The sequence below is a fragment of the Ochotona curzoniae genome, unplaced genomic scaffold (genome assembly GCF_017591425.1).
Source record: "Ochotona curzoniae isolate NIBS_2020 unplaced genomic scaffold, NIBS_Ocur_1.0 contig_605, whole genome shotgun sequence".
In the NCBI taxonomy this organism is placed as follows: domain Eukaryota; kingdom Metazoa; phylum Chordata; class Mammalia; order Lagomorpha; family Ochotonidae; genus Ochotona; species Ochotona curzoniae.
Window position 1 is genome coordinate 5,554,719 of NW_024466491.1, and position 17,191 is coordinate 5,571,909.

At 63.4% G+C, this 17,191-nt stretch overlaps 1 protein-coding gene and 2 pseudogenes across 1 annotated transcript; all 3 read left to right on the top strand.

Annotated features, from left to right (window-relative positions):
• Window positions 1-1,112: 1,112 nt before the first annotated feature.
• LOC121163387 lies at window positions 1,113-3,220 on the top strand (annotated as a pseudogene).
• Window positions 3,221-5,987: 2,767 nt separating this feature from the next.
• Window positions 5,988-8,010, top strand: LOC121163353 (methylthioribose-1-phosphate isomerase-like). The gene is made up of 6 exons (XM_040990890.1): window positions 5,988-6,145; window positions 6,241-6,479; window positions 6,568-6,743; window positions 7,030-7,206; window positions 7,322-7,546; window positions 7,729-8,010. Exons 1-6 carry the CDS (start codon window positions 6,014-6,016, stop codon window positions 7,857-7,859), a joined length of 1,080 nt encoding a protein of 359 aa, XP_040846824.1. The 5' UTR covers window positions 5,988-6,013; the 3' UTR covers window positions 7,860-8,010.
• A 774-nt stretch (window positions 8,011-8,784) lies between these two features.
• Window positions 8,785-10,039, top strand: LOC121163427 (annotated as a pseudogene).
• The last annotated feature ends 7,152 nt before the right edge of the window (window positions 10,040-17,191 follow it).

Genomic DNA, 17,191 nt, shown 5'->3' on the forward strand with positions numbered 1-17,191 from the left:
TGTGACACAGTTCTATAAGCACAGGGACTCCCCCTAACCCTCCCCCCATGGTGGGTTCCTCCCCCCCACCCCCCACCCCGCCCCGTTGCATAACCACAGTTCAAGTTTAGTTGAGATCCCTTCATTGCAAGCATACACCAAGCACAGAGTCCAGCATATTACTGTCTGGTCAAGTTCAGTGGCTTCTTAGGGAGACCCTCCCCGGTCCAAAGGCAAAGCCAACAAAGCAAAATCCCAGTCAATTAAAACCCCCAACATAACATCAGCAACAATCTATAACAGTAAGAGATAAATTGACACAGTATGGAGCAACCAATATGTCAAAATTGGATGCAAGGCCTTATCAACTTTGTGGGACTATTTCAATGACAATTCAACAATCGAGGTGAGAAACAGTTTTAGGAGGGGTGTGCAGAGAAATCTTGCATACCTTGGTGAGGAGTACTTACTGCCCGTGTCCTAACTAGTAAGGTGTATGTGAGTCCATGCTGGCCAAGCCTTGTTCTCTGCATATCCGAGAGTGTGCATGTGTGTGTGTGTTAGGGAGGCGGGGCGACCCCTGGACTTTTAAAGTTTTTTTTTTTAAGATTTATTTTATTGGAAAGGCGGATATATAGAGAGGAGAGATAGAGAGGAGAGACAGAGAGGAAGATCTTCCATCCGTGCGCCACCGCGCCGGGCCCAAGTTTTATTTTTATTGCAAAGTCAGATACACAGAGAGGAAGATCTTCCACACGCTGGTTCACCCCCCCAAGTGGCCACAGTGGGAGCTGAGCTGGCCAGGAGCCTCTTCCGGGTCTCCCACGCAGGTGCAGGGTCCCAAGGCTTTGGGCCGTCCTCCACTGCTTTCCCAGGCCACAGGCAGGGAGCTGGCTGGCAGTGGAGCATATGGGGGTGTTCCCATAGCCATCCAGAATGCCCCAGCTCAGGGACTGGCATGGCCATGTTCAAGTTCCTGGAGCGCTGCCCTCAACCCTGCAGCCGTCCTGCTGCGCCCCAGCTGGCCCCACACCTGCCTCCTGCCCACCCCACCGCCAAGTCCATCTCAGCATCTTCTCTCCTGCTGGGCCTGGGCTGCATCTCGGCATCAGCAGTTCCTGGGAATGTCCAGCAGAGGGCGGCTGTGAGCCATGGTCAGCGGTGGTCAGCCCTGGTCAGTGATGCATCTCGGCATCGGCAGTTCCCGGGAATGTCCAGCAGAGGGCGGCTGTGAGCCATGGTCAGCGGGCTGCCCCCTTGGCCCTGCCACCCTGGCCCACACCACTCCCAACCCGGCAGGTGTCTCTCCGTGGTGGGCTCAGGGCACACGCTGTGCCCACCACCCCGAAGCTGTTCCCTCACTCACGGGGAGACCCCCACTGATGCTCCCACAGCCACCAGCCCCGAGTCATCCCACCCCCTTCACGCTGTCCCTCTGCCCACCGGCCGGGGCCCCAGTGTCCCCAGGGAGCCCCAGCACAGTCCTGTAAGCCCTGATGGAGACATGTTCCCCCAGCATCCTGTCACACCCTGGGGTGGCGTCACCACTGGGGGAGCATCCTAGGGTGACTTACACATGCCAGGCTGCTACAGCAGACTTGGTCCTGTGTCAAGTGAAGGGCCATGCTCTAAATGCTGATGGAGGGGAGCAGGCCGCCCCCCGGGACCCCCACATCTCCCACAGCGGCACTCGGATGCCACCCCAGGCTATTCCGTGTCCCATCCAGCTCCCCGCTGATGCCCTTGGGGAAGGCGGCCATTCCTGGCACAAATACTTGGTCCCTGCACCTACGTGGGAGACCCGATGGAGCTCCTGGCCGCAGCCTTGGCTGCTGTGGGCATTTGGGATGTGAGCCAGCAGACGGAGGATCTCTCTCTGTCTGTCTCTCTCTCTCTCTCTCTCTCTCTCTCTCTCTCTCATCACTGCCTTTCCCATAAAGGTTTTCAAAAGTCCCAGTGTCACACGGCAAAGGCAAATATCCGCTGCCTGACAGGTTCATGTGCTGTCTTGGTGGAATGAATGAGTGAATGAATGAGAGTGGTGCAGGCGCCTGGAGGCTCCCACCTGCCCCTGTCCCAGGCACTGTGTGAGGTTCAAGGAGCAATTGGTGGCCACACCTGCTCCCCAGGAAGCTGGGGTGACCCCCCGTGGGAGGGGAGAGGCGGAGCTGTGATGCACGCCCACCCCCCCATGCAGGAGAAGAAGAAGGCCCTGCAGGAGGAGGAGGAGCGGGACCAGGCGCTGCAGGCCAAGGCCAGCCTGACCATCCCGCTGCTGCCCGAGACCGAGCATGACCGCAAGCTGGCTGGGCTGCTCAAGTTCCAAACGCTGGACTGTGAGTGCAGAGGGGTGCTGGCGGGGAGGGAGGGCCGGGTGGCCCCACGCTGCCTTGACGCCCCCCACCCCACCCTGCCACCCCCTCCTCCACAGCCTATGAGGACAAGCAGAAGCTGAAGCGCTCGGAGATCAACAGCCGCTCCTGGTTCGCGCCAGCAGCGGCCACAGGCCCCGGTCCAGGTCCCAGCCCCGGCTGCAGCAGCAAGGCCAACAGCGTGCTCAAGAAGCTGGCCCAGAGCCGCAGGCCCGCGCCCGCCGGCCCACCATCACCGCCCAGGACCTGGGCATCGTGCGGCTGCCCAGGCCGTCACGGGAAGACTCTGGCGACAGCCCCCCATCTGCAGCTGAGACCCCCAAGGCTGCCAAGCCACAGGAGCCAGCCTCGGCACCCCAAGATTATTCTCAGCAGCACGTGGAGACTAAGGAGCCCAAGGCCCGAGCACCCAGGGGCCAGGAGGGGAGCTGCCGGAAGCCAGCCCCCGCCCCGACCCCGGCCCTGGCCCCTTGTCCAGCACTGCCACCGCCTGGAGCCCCCCGCGAGACGGCCGACCCCACCCCACCCCCCCAAAGCCTGGGTTCCTCCCTGGTAGCTGACTACTCAGACTCCTCAGAGAGCGAGTGAGGGCGGGGCACCAAGGGACTAGGACTGCAGACCCCCGCCCCGCCTTCCTGCCTGCCACACCCCGGGGGCGTGTGCCTTGGGACACCAGTCCCCCCGCACACACACACACACACACAAGCACTGTCACTTTGCCCTTCCTCGATGGCCCAGAGCCTGCCCTGCTGCACCCCACCAAGCTCCCCCTCCCCAGTGGTCGGAGTGCCGTGGGTTTCTGGGGTTTGGCCTGGGATCCGGGGTGAGCTGCACAGGCTGAGCAGGGAGGGGTGGGGATGAAGGGCCGCGGGATGGGACCTGCCCTCAAGGCGCTGGCGTGGACCTCTCCTGAGTCCCCCAAGTCCGTGGGGAGTGGACTCTGCAAGGGCGTCGTCGCTGCCTTTGCAGAAATAAAAACACGGGTGAGAACCACCCCGTAGTATGCCTGTCTCAGCCCTGGGGCAGGAGTGGGCATTTAAAAATACAGAGGGGGGACAACGGAGAGTACCCCCTGCCCCCGGAGTCAGACGGTGCTCGAGTTTGCCAAGACCCTCTGGCAGGTGGAAGCTGGCGCAGGCCCCTCTGCCAGCCACGGGATGCAGCGGCCGGAGGTTCCCTGCGCCAGCGCCTTCAGGCTGGCCTCCTGGGATTTGGGAGAAGCAGGCTGTGTGATTCCCACACACCCAGTTCTAGGGCTGCTGCGCGCCTGTGCGTCCGGCTCCGGAGCTTTCCCCGCCCAGAGACCTGGACCCGCCCCGTTCCCGTGCGTCCCGGGCGCACGCGCTGCGGAAGGCGGCTGAGCGCGCACGGCGGCTACCGAGGCCATGGCGCTGGAAGCCATCCGCTCCTCCCGGGGCTCGCTGCACATCCTGGACCAGCTGCTGCTGCCGGGGCAGAGCCGCTACGAGGCGGTGGAGTCGGTGCAGCAGGCCTGGGAGGTCATCCGCGCCATGAAGGTGGGAGCGGCGCGGCCTGGGCGCGCACGGTGGCGGCGGCGGGGAGGAGAAGGGCCCGACGCGCAAGCCCACCGCATCTCTGTTGGCCCCGGCAGGTGCGCGGGGCCCCAGCCATCGCCCTGGTGGGTTGCCTCAGCCTGGCCGTGGAGCTGCAGGCGGCCGTCCTGCCTGTACCTGCACCCCAACAATAAACCAGGCTGTTCCGCCCCGCGGTCTGGGGAGCAGTGAACTGGGGCACCACCACGGTCAGGGGCCACTGGGGAGGGGGAGCTGTGGACTGGGAGGCCACCAGGGTCGGGCGGCCCCTGGACTTTTTTTTTTAATTACATTATATTATGTGACACAGTTCTATAAGCACAGGGATTCCCCCACCCCTCCCCTAACTCTCCCCCCATGGTGGGTTCCTCCCCCCACCACCCCCCGTTCCGTAACCACAGTTCAAGTTTAGTTGAGATCCCTTCATTGCAAGCATACACCAAGCATACAGTCCAGTATATTACTGTCTGGTCAAGTTCAGTGGCTTCTTAGGGAGACCCTCCCCGGTCCAAAGGCAAAGCCAACAAAGCAAAATCCCAGTCAATTAAAACCCCCAACATAACATCAGCAACAATCTATAACAGTAAGAGATAAATTGACACAGTATGGAGCAACCGATATGTCAAAATTGGATGCAAGGCCTTATCAACTTTCTGTGACTATTTCAATGACAATTCAACAATCGAGGTGCGAAATAGTTTTAGGAGGGGTGTGCAGAGAAATCTTGCATACCTTGGTGAGGAGTACTTACTGCCCGTGTCCTAACTAGTAAGGTGTATGTGAGTCCATGCTGGCCAAGCCTTGTTCTCTGCATATCCGAGAGTGTGCATGTGTGTGTGTGTGTTGGGGAGGCAGGGGGACCCCTGGACTTTTTAAGTTTTATTTTTTTTTAAGATTTATTTTATTGGAAAGGCAAATATGCAGAGAGGAGAGATAGAGAGGAGAGACAGAGAGGAAGATCTTCCGTCCGTGTGCCACCGCGCCGGGCCCAAGTTTTATTTTTATTGCAAAGTTAGATACACAGGAAGATCTTCCACACGCTGGTTCACCCCCCCAAGTGGCCACAGTGGGAGCTGAGCTGCCCAAGAGACTGTTCCGGGTCTCCCACGCAGGTGCAGGGTCCCAAGGCCTTGGGCCGTCCTCCACTGCTTTCCCAGGCCGCAGGCAGGGAGCTGGCTGGCAGTGGAGCACCTAGGGCTGTTCCCATAGCCATCCAGAATGCCCCAGCTCAGGGACTGGCACGGCCATGTTCAAGTTCCTGCAGCTCTGCCCTCAACCCTGCAGCCGTCCTGCTGCGCCCCAGCTGGCCCCACGCCTGCCTCCTGCCCACCCCACCGCCAAGTCCATCTCAGCATCTTCTCTCCTGCTGGGCCTGGGCTGCATCTCGGCATCAGCAGTTCCTGGGAATGTCCAGCAGAGGGCGGCTGTGAGCCATGGTCAGCGGTGGTCAGCCCTGGTCAGTGATGCATCTCGGCATCGGCAGTTCCTGGGAATGTCCAGCAGAGGGCGGAGTGCCGTGGGTTTCTGGGGTTTGGCCTGGGATCCGGGGTGAGCTGCACAGGCTGAGCAGGGAGGGGTGGGGATGAAGGGCCGCGGGATGGGACCTGCCCTCAAGGCGCTGGCGTGGACCTCTCCTGAGTCCCCCAAGTCCGTGGGGAGTGGACTCTGCCAGGGCGTCGTCGCTGCCTTTGCAGAAATAAAAACACGGGTGAGAACCACCCCGTAGTATGCCTGTCTCAGCCCTGGGGCGGGAGTGGCATTTAAAAATACAGAGGGGGGACAACGGAGAGTACGCCCTGCCCCCGGAGTCAGACGGTGCTCGAGTTTGCCAAGACCCTCTAGCAGGTGGAAGCTGGCGCAGGCCCCTCTGCCAGCCACGGGATGCAGCGGCCGGAGGTTCCCTGCGCCAGCGCCTTCAGGCTGGCCTCCTGGGATTTGGGAGAAGCAGGCTGTGTGATTCCCACACACCCAGTTCTAGGGCTGCTGCGCGCCTGTGCGTCCGGCTCCGGAGCTTTCCCCGCCCAGAGACCTGGTCCCGCCCCGTTCCCGTGCGTCCCGGGCGCACGCGCTGCGGAAGGCGGCTGAGCGCGCACGGCGGCTACCGAGGCCATGGCGCTGGAAGCCATCCGCTACTCCCGGGGCTCGCTGCACATCCTGGACCAGCTGCTGCTGCCGGGGCAGAGCCGCTACGAGGCGGTGGAGTCGGTGCAGCAGGCCTGGGAGGTCATCCGCGCCATGAAGGTGGGAGCGGCGCGGCCTGGGCGCGCACGGTGGCGGCGGCGGGGAGGAGAAGGGCCCGACGCGCAAGCCCACCGCATCTCTGTTGGCCCCGGCAGGTGCGCGGCGCCCCAGCCATCGCCCTGGTGGGTTGCCTCAGCCTGGCCGTGGAGCTGCAGGCGGGCGCCGGGGGCCCAGGACTCGCCGCCCTCATGCATTTTGTCCGCGAACGCCTGAGCTTCCTGGTCACCGCCCGGCCCACGGCGGTCAACATGGCCCGCGCCGCCCGGGACCTGGCCGACGCCGCGGCCCGTGAGGCCGAGCAGGAGGGCGCCACGGAGGAGGCGGTGCGGGAGAGGTACCGGGGCCTCCCCGGAACGGACACCCGCGCCGGGCTAGCCCAGGCCGCTCCGCAGACGCTCAGGCCCCCTTCTCCTCGGCCCCAGAGTGATCCGCTTCGCCGAGGCCATGCTGGAACAGGACCTCAAGGACAACAGGCGCATCGGGGACCTGGGTGCGCAAGACCTGCTAGCCAAGGCAGCCCCCGGGGGCGGCAAGGTGACCGTGCTGACCCACTGCAACACCGGGGCGCTGGCCACCGCTGGCTACGGCACGGCCCTGGGTGAGTGGGAGCCATGGTGTGTCAGTTGGCACGGGTTCAAGTCCCAGCCGTCCCACTTGCCATCCAGCTCTCTGCTTGTGCCCCCAAGGTCTTAGGATCCTGCACCCGGGTGGGAGACCCAGAGGAAGCTCCTGGCTTCAGCCTGGCCCAGCCATTAAGGGCCATTTGGGAGTGTACCAGCGGATGGGAAGCAGAGCCGGCACAGGACACCCGGGGCTGGGACTGTGAACACGCGTGGGGACCCTGGCACACCCCTTCCCCTAACCACCACCCCGCTGTTTCGCAGGCGTGATCCGCTCCCTGCACAGCCTGGGCCGCCTGGAGCACGCCTTCTGCACGGAGACCCGGCCTTACAACCAGGGAGCCCGGCTCACGGCCTTCGAGCTGGTCTACGAGCACATCCCCGCCACCCTCATCACGGACAGCATGGCGGCGGCGGCCATGGCACACAAGGGCGTGTCAGGTGGGCACGTACTCTTCCCCGGGAGGTGGCCTGGCCAGGGTGGACGAGGCTTGGCCATCCAGGGTCCAGGTGTCGACGCCCCGCCCGCTCACCCCCTGACCGTGCTCCCTCGCAGCCGTGGTGGTAGGCGCCGACCGCGTGGTGGCCAACGGGGACACGGCTAACAAGGTGGGCACCTACCAGCTGGCCATCGCCGCCAAGCACCACGGGATCCCCTTCTACGTGGCGGCGCCCAGCTCCTCCTGCGACCTGCGGCTGCAGACGGGCGCCGACATCACCATCGAGGAGCGCCCCGGCCAGGAGCTGACGGACGTGAACGGCGTCCGCATCGCGGCGCCCGGTGAGCTGCCCACCCGGGGCAGGCATGGGGGTGTGCCCCCATATCCAGGACCTCCCCGCCAGGAGGCCTTGTCTCGCTCCACATTGGGTGGGATGGTCAGGGAAGGCCCCCCAAGCCAGCCCCACAGCCCCCCCGGGTGCAAACAGACCCAGTACAGCCAGCTCTGCCTCTCTCCCCTCCAGGCATTGGGGTCTGGAACCCCGCCTTCGATGTCACCCCCCACGAGCTCATCACCGGGGGAATCATCACAGAACTGGGCGTCTTCACCCCCGACCAGCTCCGCGCTGCCCTGTCCCCGGGAGCCCAGGGGTAGCCAGCCCCGTCCCCTGCCCAGGAACCCAGGGGTGGCCAGCCCCGTCCCCTGCCCAGGAACCCAGGGGTGGTTAGCCCCGTCCCCTGCCCAGGAACCCAGGAGTGGCCAGCCCCATCCCCTGCCCGGGAACCAGGGGTGGCCAGCCCCGTCCCCTGCCCAGGAACCAGGGGTGGCCAGCCCCGTCCCCTGCCCGGGAACCAGGGGTGGCCAGCCCCGTCCCCCGCCCGGGAACCAGGGGTGGCCAGCCCCGTCCCCTGCCCAGGAACCAGGGGTGGCCAGCCCCGTCCCCCGCCCAGGAACCAGGGGTGGCCAGCCCCGTCCCCCGCCCGGGAACCAGGGGTGGCCAGCCCCGTCCCCTGCCCGGGAACCAGGGGTGGCCAGCCCCCCACAACCTCCTGACCCGGCTGCCCTGTCCCTGGGAGCCCAGGGGTAGCAGCCCCCCGTCCTCCGACCTGGCTGTTTCTCACAGGTTTTATAATATATTTTATGAGAATAAATTATTATTTTCTGTCTTGTAAGATGTGTTTATTTCAGAGGGAGGGCGAGCAAGGGAACTCATCCTTGCGCTGGTCACTCCCTAACTGGCCCCAGTGGCCGGTTCTCCTTCCGGGTCTCCCATGTGGTTGCAGGGTCCAAGCACTTGGAACAAGGCTGTTTAAACGTTTTTTTTCTAAATGTTGCAGCCAGAGGTCAGACTGCCTCGTCTGGGCCTACCCCTGGTTTGAGTTCATGCATAAAGCACAGAAAACTACGCGACCACCCAGGAGGGTGCCTGTCCCTTTAACGCTATGCCACGCTCTATCCCGTGAGTCTTCGCGGCCGCGCCGCCCGGCTGGATTGCGTCAGGAGCCACTCTTCCGGCGCGTACCCCGCCTCTTCCGGCGCGTGCCCGCCTTTCCGGCAGAAGCCCTGCCTCTTCCGGCGCGAGCCCCATCATGGCGCAGGGGCAGCGTAAGTTCCAGGCGCAGCGGCCGGCCAAGAGCAAGGCGGCGTCGGCGGCGGCGGATCGCAGCCGGGGCCCGAGGAAAGGCGGTGAGGCGCGGGCCGGGGGCTGGGGAAGCCGCGGGCGGCGGGAGGGAGAGCGTCCTGGGGCCTCCCGGCTTCACACGCCCTGCCTTCCCTGCAGGCCGGATCATCGCCCCCAAGTAAGCGCTCATCGTGCAGCAGCAGAAGCTGCGGAAGGTGAGTGCGGGAGGAGCAGGACACAGAGGGCCAGCTGCTCCGTCCGCCGGCGTGCTCTGCAAGCGGCAGCACCTGCAGCGGCTGAGCCGACCAGGAGCCAGGAGCCTCTTCCGGGTCCCCCACGCGGGTGCAGGGTGGAAGTCCCGGGCGGGTGGCAGACAGGAGCATGGCGGCGGCGTGAGCCGGGACTGCAGGTGCTGCGGGGCTGGGGGTGCCGAGGCTGGGCCTGCCCGCACGCCCGCCCAGCCGTCGCCCCGTGCTTGTCCCCGCAGGACCTCGAGGTGGGGATCCGGAAGAAGATCGAGCACGACGTGGTGCTGAAGGCCAGCAGCAGCCTCCCCAAGAGGCTGGCGCTGCTGCAGGCGCCGGCCGACAAGAAGGGGGCCAAGAAGGGGGCCGGGGCTGGCAAGGGCGCGAGCAAGGCGGGCTCCTGAGGGGCGGGGCGACGCCGGGGAACGCCCCCGCGCGCTGGTGGACACGCCCCAACGCTGGCGGGACACGCCCACCGTGGCAGCCACGCCCCTGCGCCCCGCCCACGGCCCCCAGCGCTGCTGTGACTGCCCATATCTATGGACACGCCCACTATGCTGGTTAAGCCACAGCCCCGCCCAGGGCGCGGATGGGACACGCCCACATCAATGGAGACTCCTTGGCGGTCACGCCCACAGCGCTGATGGGACACGCCCTGGACCCCGCCTACAGTGCTGGTTGGACACGCCCGCCTCTGTACACGCCCTGGGCCCCGCCCACAGGGCCGGTTGGACACGCCCGGGCCCCGCCCACAGTGCTGGTTGGGCACGCCCTGGGCCCCGCCCACAGGGCCGGTTGGACACGCCCTGGGCCCCGCCCACAGGGCTGATTGGACACGCCTAAAGCTCTGGAATGACCGCCCGCCTTGATGGACACGCCCACTGTGGTGGACATGCCTGGTCCGCTCTGGATGGGACCGTCCTGTCTGTACCTGCACCCCAACAATAAACCAGGCTGTTCCGCCCCGCGGTCTGGGGGAGCTGTGAACTGGGGCGCCACCAGGGTCGGGGGCCCCTGGACTTTTTGTTAATTACATTATATTATGTGACACAGTTCTATAAGCACAGGGACTCCCCCTAACCCTCCTCCCATGGTGGGTTCCTCCCCCAAACCCCCCGTTCCGTAACCACAGTTCAAGTTTAGTTGAGATCCCTTCATTGCAAGCATACACCAAGCATACAGTCCAGCATATTACTGTCTGGTCAAGTTCAGTGGCTTCTTAGGGAGACCCTCCCCGGTCCAAAGGCAAAGCCAACAAAGCAAAATCCCAGTCAATTCAAAACATCAGCAACAATCTATAACAATAAGAGATAAATTGACACAGTATGGAGCGACCGATATGTCAAAATTGGATGCAAGGCCTTATCAACTTTCTGTGACTATTTCAATGACAATTCAACAATCAAGGAGCAAATTTAGGAGGGGGTGTGCGGATTTACTGCCCGTGTCCTAGTAAGGTGTGTGTGATGAGTCCATGCTGAATCTCTGATTTGTGAGTGTGTTGTGTGTGGGGGACACATGGACTTAAAAAAAAGATTTATATATATACAGAGAGGAACTTCCGATGTCTCCCAGAAGGCAGGTAGGGAGATGGAAGGGAAGCGGATGGGATCCCGGGCGTGCGAGGACCACTACGCCTCCGCGCCGGGTCCAAGTTTTATTTTTATTGCAAAGGCAGATACACAGAGAGGAGTGGGAGCTGAGCTGGCCAGGAGCCTCTTCCGGGTCTTCCATGCGGGTGCAGGGTCCCAAGGACCTGGTCCGTCCTCCACTGCTTTCCCAGGCCACAGGCAGGGAGCTTGATGGGAAGTGGAGCAGCCAGGATACGAACCGGCACCCTTTGGGATCCCGGCGCAGGCTTTAGCCGCTAGACCACGCCGCCGGGCCTTGCAGTCATGGAGGATCTTAACCCCTACGTAGATCTGCCTGCATGGTCTCCACCTGCGCCCAGGAAGGCTGCGGCCGCCCAGCCAAGGCAGCGGCTCCCATCCCTGAGGGGTCAGAGGACTGTGTCTGCAGACGGACCCCTGTGGGTCAGAGGCCACCCCTGGAGCACTCGGGGTACAGTCCCCCCTCCACACCCCAGGGCTGAGGTGCGGCTGGCTTGCCCTCCTGGGATGAAAGGAAAGGCAGACACAGGAGAAATTGGTGCACTTCACCTCCAGAGCTGATGAGCCAGGAGCCTCTTCCGGGTCTCCCACGCGGGTGCAGGTCCCAAGGCTCTGGGCCGTCCTCCACTGCTTTCCCAGGCCACAAACTGGCACCCACGTGGGATCTCGGCGCTTGCAGGGGAGGACTCTCCAATGGAGCCCTTTCAGCAGGCCTGAGTTTGGGGCAGGCAGAATAACACAACTCCAGACCCAGCACACAGCTGAGGGAACAATGCAAGGGCCACCCAGACCCGACCTCTCCCTGCACCCCACACCCTGGCCAACCCCGAGGCGCGGGGGGCCGTGTTCATGTTTTATTGGGGAGGTGCAGAGATCTGCTGTCAGCTGGTCCACTCCGCTGAGCGCCCATCATGCCAGCCTGGGAGCCAGGGCCTCCATCCAGGTCTCCCGAATCCCTGGATCTTCAGACACGGAGTGCCAGCATGTTCATTGCTGTGCCCAGCGGGGGCTTGGGCAGCTTGTATGTGAAGGGCGGGAGACAGAAATGAGCCACCTGCTGCCCCTGGCACCCCTTAACAGGTCGCCTGTCCCGGCTGCCCCTACTGACCTACCTGGAAGGTGGCAGGAGAGAAAGAGAGAGAGAGAGACAGGGAGGAAGGGAGAAAGATAGATCAGACCAGGCTGTGGTCCCACTGGCCACTGGGCGGCGCCTGGAGCCCTGAGCCTGGTGCCTGCTCAGTGCCAGCTTTTCCCAGGGGCAGCCAGAGGCCAGGAAAGGCTTTGTGGGGGTCTCCTTCACCCACAACCCCATGACCTTCCAAGGACGATCCCCTCATCACCCTGCCCCCAGACCCAGCAGCCCGTGCCAGCCTTCCCTGGCCTCATCTGCTAGCTGACCACGGACCCTCAGCGCGGTAAAGGCCAGAGGCACTCAGCTGCCCCCGCCCCAAACCGTAGCAGGACAGGACACCCCAGGAGGGAAGGACGGTGACCCCACCCCAGCACGCATAGCCGTGCACGCGCACACACATGCACACACACACACACACACTTGGCGCAGCGTTTCCCACAGGGCTGGGGGGGTCAGAAGCCCGCAAATTCCCAGACGTTGAGCTCACCATAGAGGTCCTGTGACTCAGTGGGGGAGGGAGCTGGCAGGGCCCCACCCCCTGCCCTGCCCCCAGAGGGAGTGGGAGGCCTGCCTTGCGGCCAGGCCACTAGGGCCTCATCTGCAGCACACTGGGAGAAGGTTCCCCACACACACAGGCACGCCCCTTTCGCTCTGTGGTCCCAGGACACCACCTGCCTCACGTTTCCCATCTGTGAGATGGGCGTGATGACAGCAGCTGTGAAAAGCCAGTCCCAGGGCTCTCCCCACCACTGGCCCTGGGGACCCCAGCCCCTCCCTCTGGCAGGAGGCACAGGACACCCAGCGCCCAGTCCTGTCCATTCTGCCTACTGTGCGGCCTGGGCCTCTCCAGACCTCCACTTCCATGTCTGAGAAATGGGGGTGACACTGTCCCCGAGGCTCACACAGCACCCTGCACCAGCCCGAGCCATGGGTGCGCATTGTCATATCTTCCATCCGCATCCTTGCGACGGGTGGGGACAGAGCCAGCGGGCGGGCAGAAGGGGGGCTCCACCCGAATCTCCTGTCATTCACTTATTTGTAAGGTGGAATAACACAAAGATTTCCCATCTGCTGGTTCACTCCCCAAGCCGGAAGCCAATCTGAAGCCAGGACCCTCTTCTGGGTCTCCCACGTGGGTGCAGGGTCCCAAAGCTTTGGGCTGTCCTCCACTGCTTTCCCATAGACAGGGAGCTGGGGGGTGGGCTGTGAGCATGGGGGGCTCACCGGGCCAGTGTACAGGTCAGGGGAGCCATGACAATAACTTAGAGGTCATGGAAGCAAAAGCCTGGGGCTGCCCTGCTGCGCCCCACCCTGGGTCACCGGCCTGGGGCTGCCCTGCTGCGCCCCACCCTGGGTCACCGGCCTGGGGCTGCCCTGCTGTGCCCCACCCTGGGTCGCTGTATACCCCCGTCCTGGCCAGACACGGTCCCCAGGGAGAGAGAGACAGAAATTAAAACATCCGCCATAGCCGGCAAAATAAATAGAAAAAAAAAGGCAGACGGGCAGGCAGGTGGCGCGGGGTTTCCTGAGGACACGGGGTGGGTGGTCCAGCCCGGGCTGAGTCAGAGGAGAAGTGGGGGAGCCGGCGTGTGGGGCTGAGGCAGCGGGGCACTGGCCACTGAACCCCTACACGCAGAACCACCTCCGGAGAGGCAGGTGTCAGGGTGTGGAAGGTGTCGGGGTGCGGCAGGTGGTGGGGGGCAGCACGTGGTGAGGTGCAGCAGGTCTCGGGGTCATCACGTGGTGAGGTGCAGCAGGAGTCGGGGTGCAGCACGTGATGAGGTGCAGCAGGTCTGGGGTGCAGCAGGTCTCGGGGTGCAGCACGTGGTGAGGTGCAGCAGGTCTCGGGGTCAGCACGTGGTGAGGTGCAGCAGATCTGGGGGTGCAGCACGTGATGAGGTGCAGGTCCCGGGGTGCAGCACGTGGTGAGGTGCAGCAGGTCTCAGGGTGCAGCACGTGATGAGGTGCAGGTCTCGGGGTGCAGCACGTGGTGAGGTGCAGGTCTCGGGGTGCAGCACGTGATGAGGTGCAGCAGGTCTGGGGTGCAGCAGGTCTCAGGGTGCGCAGGCCGCAGGGTGCGGCGACAGCAGGAATGTTCTGAATGAACCTAGGGCCCGCCCCGGATGCGGAGCTCTCCCGCTCTGATTGGCCACACAGCGTCTCTCGCTCAGCCTTTCGACTGGGTGAGCTCGGGAAGACTGACTTCAAAGTCAGCGAATGAGTGAGCAGGACGCTGACCGCGACGGGGAGGGCTGGAGGCGCAGCCAATAGCAGGAGGAGGTTGCAGAAGTCGCCAATGGGGACGGGCGACGGGGGCGGGATGACCCAAGCGGCTTCATTGTTGTGAAGAGTCTTAAAGGGGCCGCATCACCCGGCCGGCCGAGGATGGAGTTGGGGTGCGGCGGGGGTCCCGGGGCGACGGAGCGACCATCCAGGATCCCGGGCGCGGGCGGAGGCAGAGCGGCCACCTGACGGGCTCGAGGCGATGCTGGGCCTTGGAGCAGATGCCCGGGTGGAGACGGAGGCGACGAACGGAGGAGGCCGACCCCAAACACGCCCTCCTCGCCTCACCCCTGTCCCGCGAGCCCTGGGGTGCAGCCCCACGACCCCCTGCAACCCCGTGACCTCCCAACGCCGTGCTCCCGCCGCCCCCGCGGGGCGCACCCCATCTCCCAGGCCTCGCGCAGCCCATTCCCGCCCCTGGGGCCCCTGCCTTACACCCTACAAACAGTCCGCCCCCCAGGACACCCCATGTCCGCCTGGCCCCTTCAGCCATCGCACGCCTGGCCCTGGGTGCCCACACAGACGCGCCTGCTGCTTTTAGGGGCCCTGCCAGGACACCCCGGGACTAACTTATCATTATTATTATTATTTGTAATACTGTTTACATCGTCGGGAGGGATACACAGCCATGTGGGGCTCTGATCACGGTGAGCTGATCAGGTGTGGAGGAAGGCGGGGGGGACCCACGTTTCAGTCTTATTCTCCTGGAGGGAGAGGGGACCACTCGTTGTTGTCAAAACCACATCCACACCCAGGGATGGGGGACGGGCGTGTGAGGACGCCTTAGAGACCCCGACGTGGGGGAGAGTGTCCCCAGGGTGCTACCTGAGTGGTTGGGGCAGTCGTTTTGGTAGCTCCGCAGTTGAGATCTGTGTGAGGTCTGTGTGTTGACCAAGTCCACCTCCGTGCATCCACAGACCCGGCGCGTGCTGCAAAGCTTGGCCTCCAGGAGAGCGAGCCAACCTGCTCTGCTCGCCCTCCTCCTGTTGTAGCCACTTGGGGAATGAACCAGCAGGTGGAAGATCTTTGTCTCTCCTCTCTGTAACATCTGCCTTTCCAATAAAATTAGCAGCCCTGGAAACACCATGTGGTAGTGCACGTGGGAGGCCAGAGCCCAAGCCATCACCTGCTACCCCCCAGGGCATGCAGGAGCAGGGCCCCAGGGCCAGGACTCGAACCCAGGCACGCTGATGCGGCTGGGATGTGGGCATCTTAGAGGGTAGACCAATTGGCACACACTAGTTGGATATTCTTTAAAACAAAAACATGAGCCTGGTGTGATAGCGTAGTGGTTAAATTCCTCGCCCTGCATGTGCCAGGATCCCATATGGGCGCTGGTTCTATTCCCGGCTGCTCCACTTCCCATCCAGCTCCCTGCCTGTGGCCTGGGAAAGCAGTGGAGGATGGCCCAAAGCCTTGGGACCCTGCACCTGCACAGGAGACCCAGAGGAGGTTCCTGGCTGCTGGCTTTGGACTGGCTCAGCTCTGGTCATTGCAGCTGCTTGGGGGAGTGAACCAGCAGATCTTAAAAAAAAAAAAAACAGAAGCATAAGAGGATTGCCAGGCTGCCCAGCGTGTGTAAGGAGCTCAGACGTGGGACCCTGACGTAGCCATGACCCACGATGTAGCCAGGAGTCAGGGGCGTGTTCTGGGTCTCTCGTGTGCGTGCAGAGGGGCAAGCACTTGGACCATCCTCCACAGCTTTTGCAGGTTCATTAGCAGGGAGCTGGATGGGATGCGATGCAGCCGGGACTTGAACCTGCGCTGGGTAGGGAATGCAGGTGCTCCATGACCCTGCTGTGCCACACCCCTTCACCTCTCTCCCTCCAAAATTCATCCATTTAATTTCCATCCCCATCCGGATAGAACAGGTGATTGGTGGGTGGGGGTCCCTGCCAGGCGCCCCAGCTGGGCCTTGCTGGAGGGGATACAGCCTCATCCCGTGCCCACCAGCCTGCAGACTTGAGCTGAGCAGCCTGGGTCCTGAGGTGGCCAGTCTGTGGAGGTGCAGCACCTCTCCCGTGCGGCCCTCGGCGGCGGCTGCATCCGTGCGTCCTCTGCTGCTGCGCCCACGGGGTGGCGCCGTCTCCGCACCGCAAGCGCCCCGCCGCCCCGTTGAAGCCGGAGCTGCGAGCTGCTGCTGCGGAAGTCGGTGCAGGACCCCGGGGGCGCAGCGCCTAGCAGACTACACCCACCTGGTGCACCGGGAGCAGGGGACCCTTCCGCCCACCCGCTCGCCTGGCCACAGACTCCATCAGCACGTGGCCGTGCCAGCACAGGCCCGGCCCTGTGACTGGCTCACGCTATCAGACACCAGTAGGGTTGGAGAAAGGGGCTCTCCAGAGTGGGCCGAGCAGGGAGTGAAGGGTGCACGGCTGAGAAGCAGGTGTAGGCATGATCCACACTCAAGAGGAGGGCTTGAGCAAAGGGTGGTTGCCAGTGTAGATGAGGTTAGGGGGAACCCGCGTGGGAGACCTGGAAGAGGCTCCTGGCTCCCGGCTTCAGCTCAGTTCCGGTCGTTGCGGCCACATGGGGAGTGAACCAGTGGATGGAAGATCTTTCTCTCTCCTCCTTGTAGAGCTGACTTTCCAATAAAAATGAATGGATCTTTATCCCGAGTCCACCTGGGACTTGCCTGACTCGCCCATGACTCCTAGCTCCCCTAAAACAGCCCACGCTGTGCTCTTCTGCCCTCCCTCCCGCTCCCCAGAGCTCAGCCTTGCCCTGGCCACTAGGCTACCACACTGAACCCTTAACTCTACATTGTTGCCACCAGCTTCTTGGTGGCTCCTCCGAGAAGCCCTTCAGGGTTAACCTGTGTGGCCTTACCCCCATCCCCTAGCACACAGCAGAAACAGCTCCACCTATAAGAAGGAGCTGGGAGGGAGGTGTGCAGGTGAGGAAAGGCTTTGGATTCCTGGGGTCCCCTGCCCCCCATTCCGCATCCCCAGAGCTGGTTCCCTACAGCAGAACCCCCCCTACACACACACACACAGCAGACGCACACGCAGCGGGAATCACACAAGGGCTTGGAAAGTGGGAGAGCTTTATTGGCACAGGCACCACCCCCCCAGGAGCCCTCCCCCCCAGGAGCC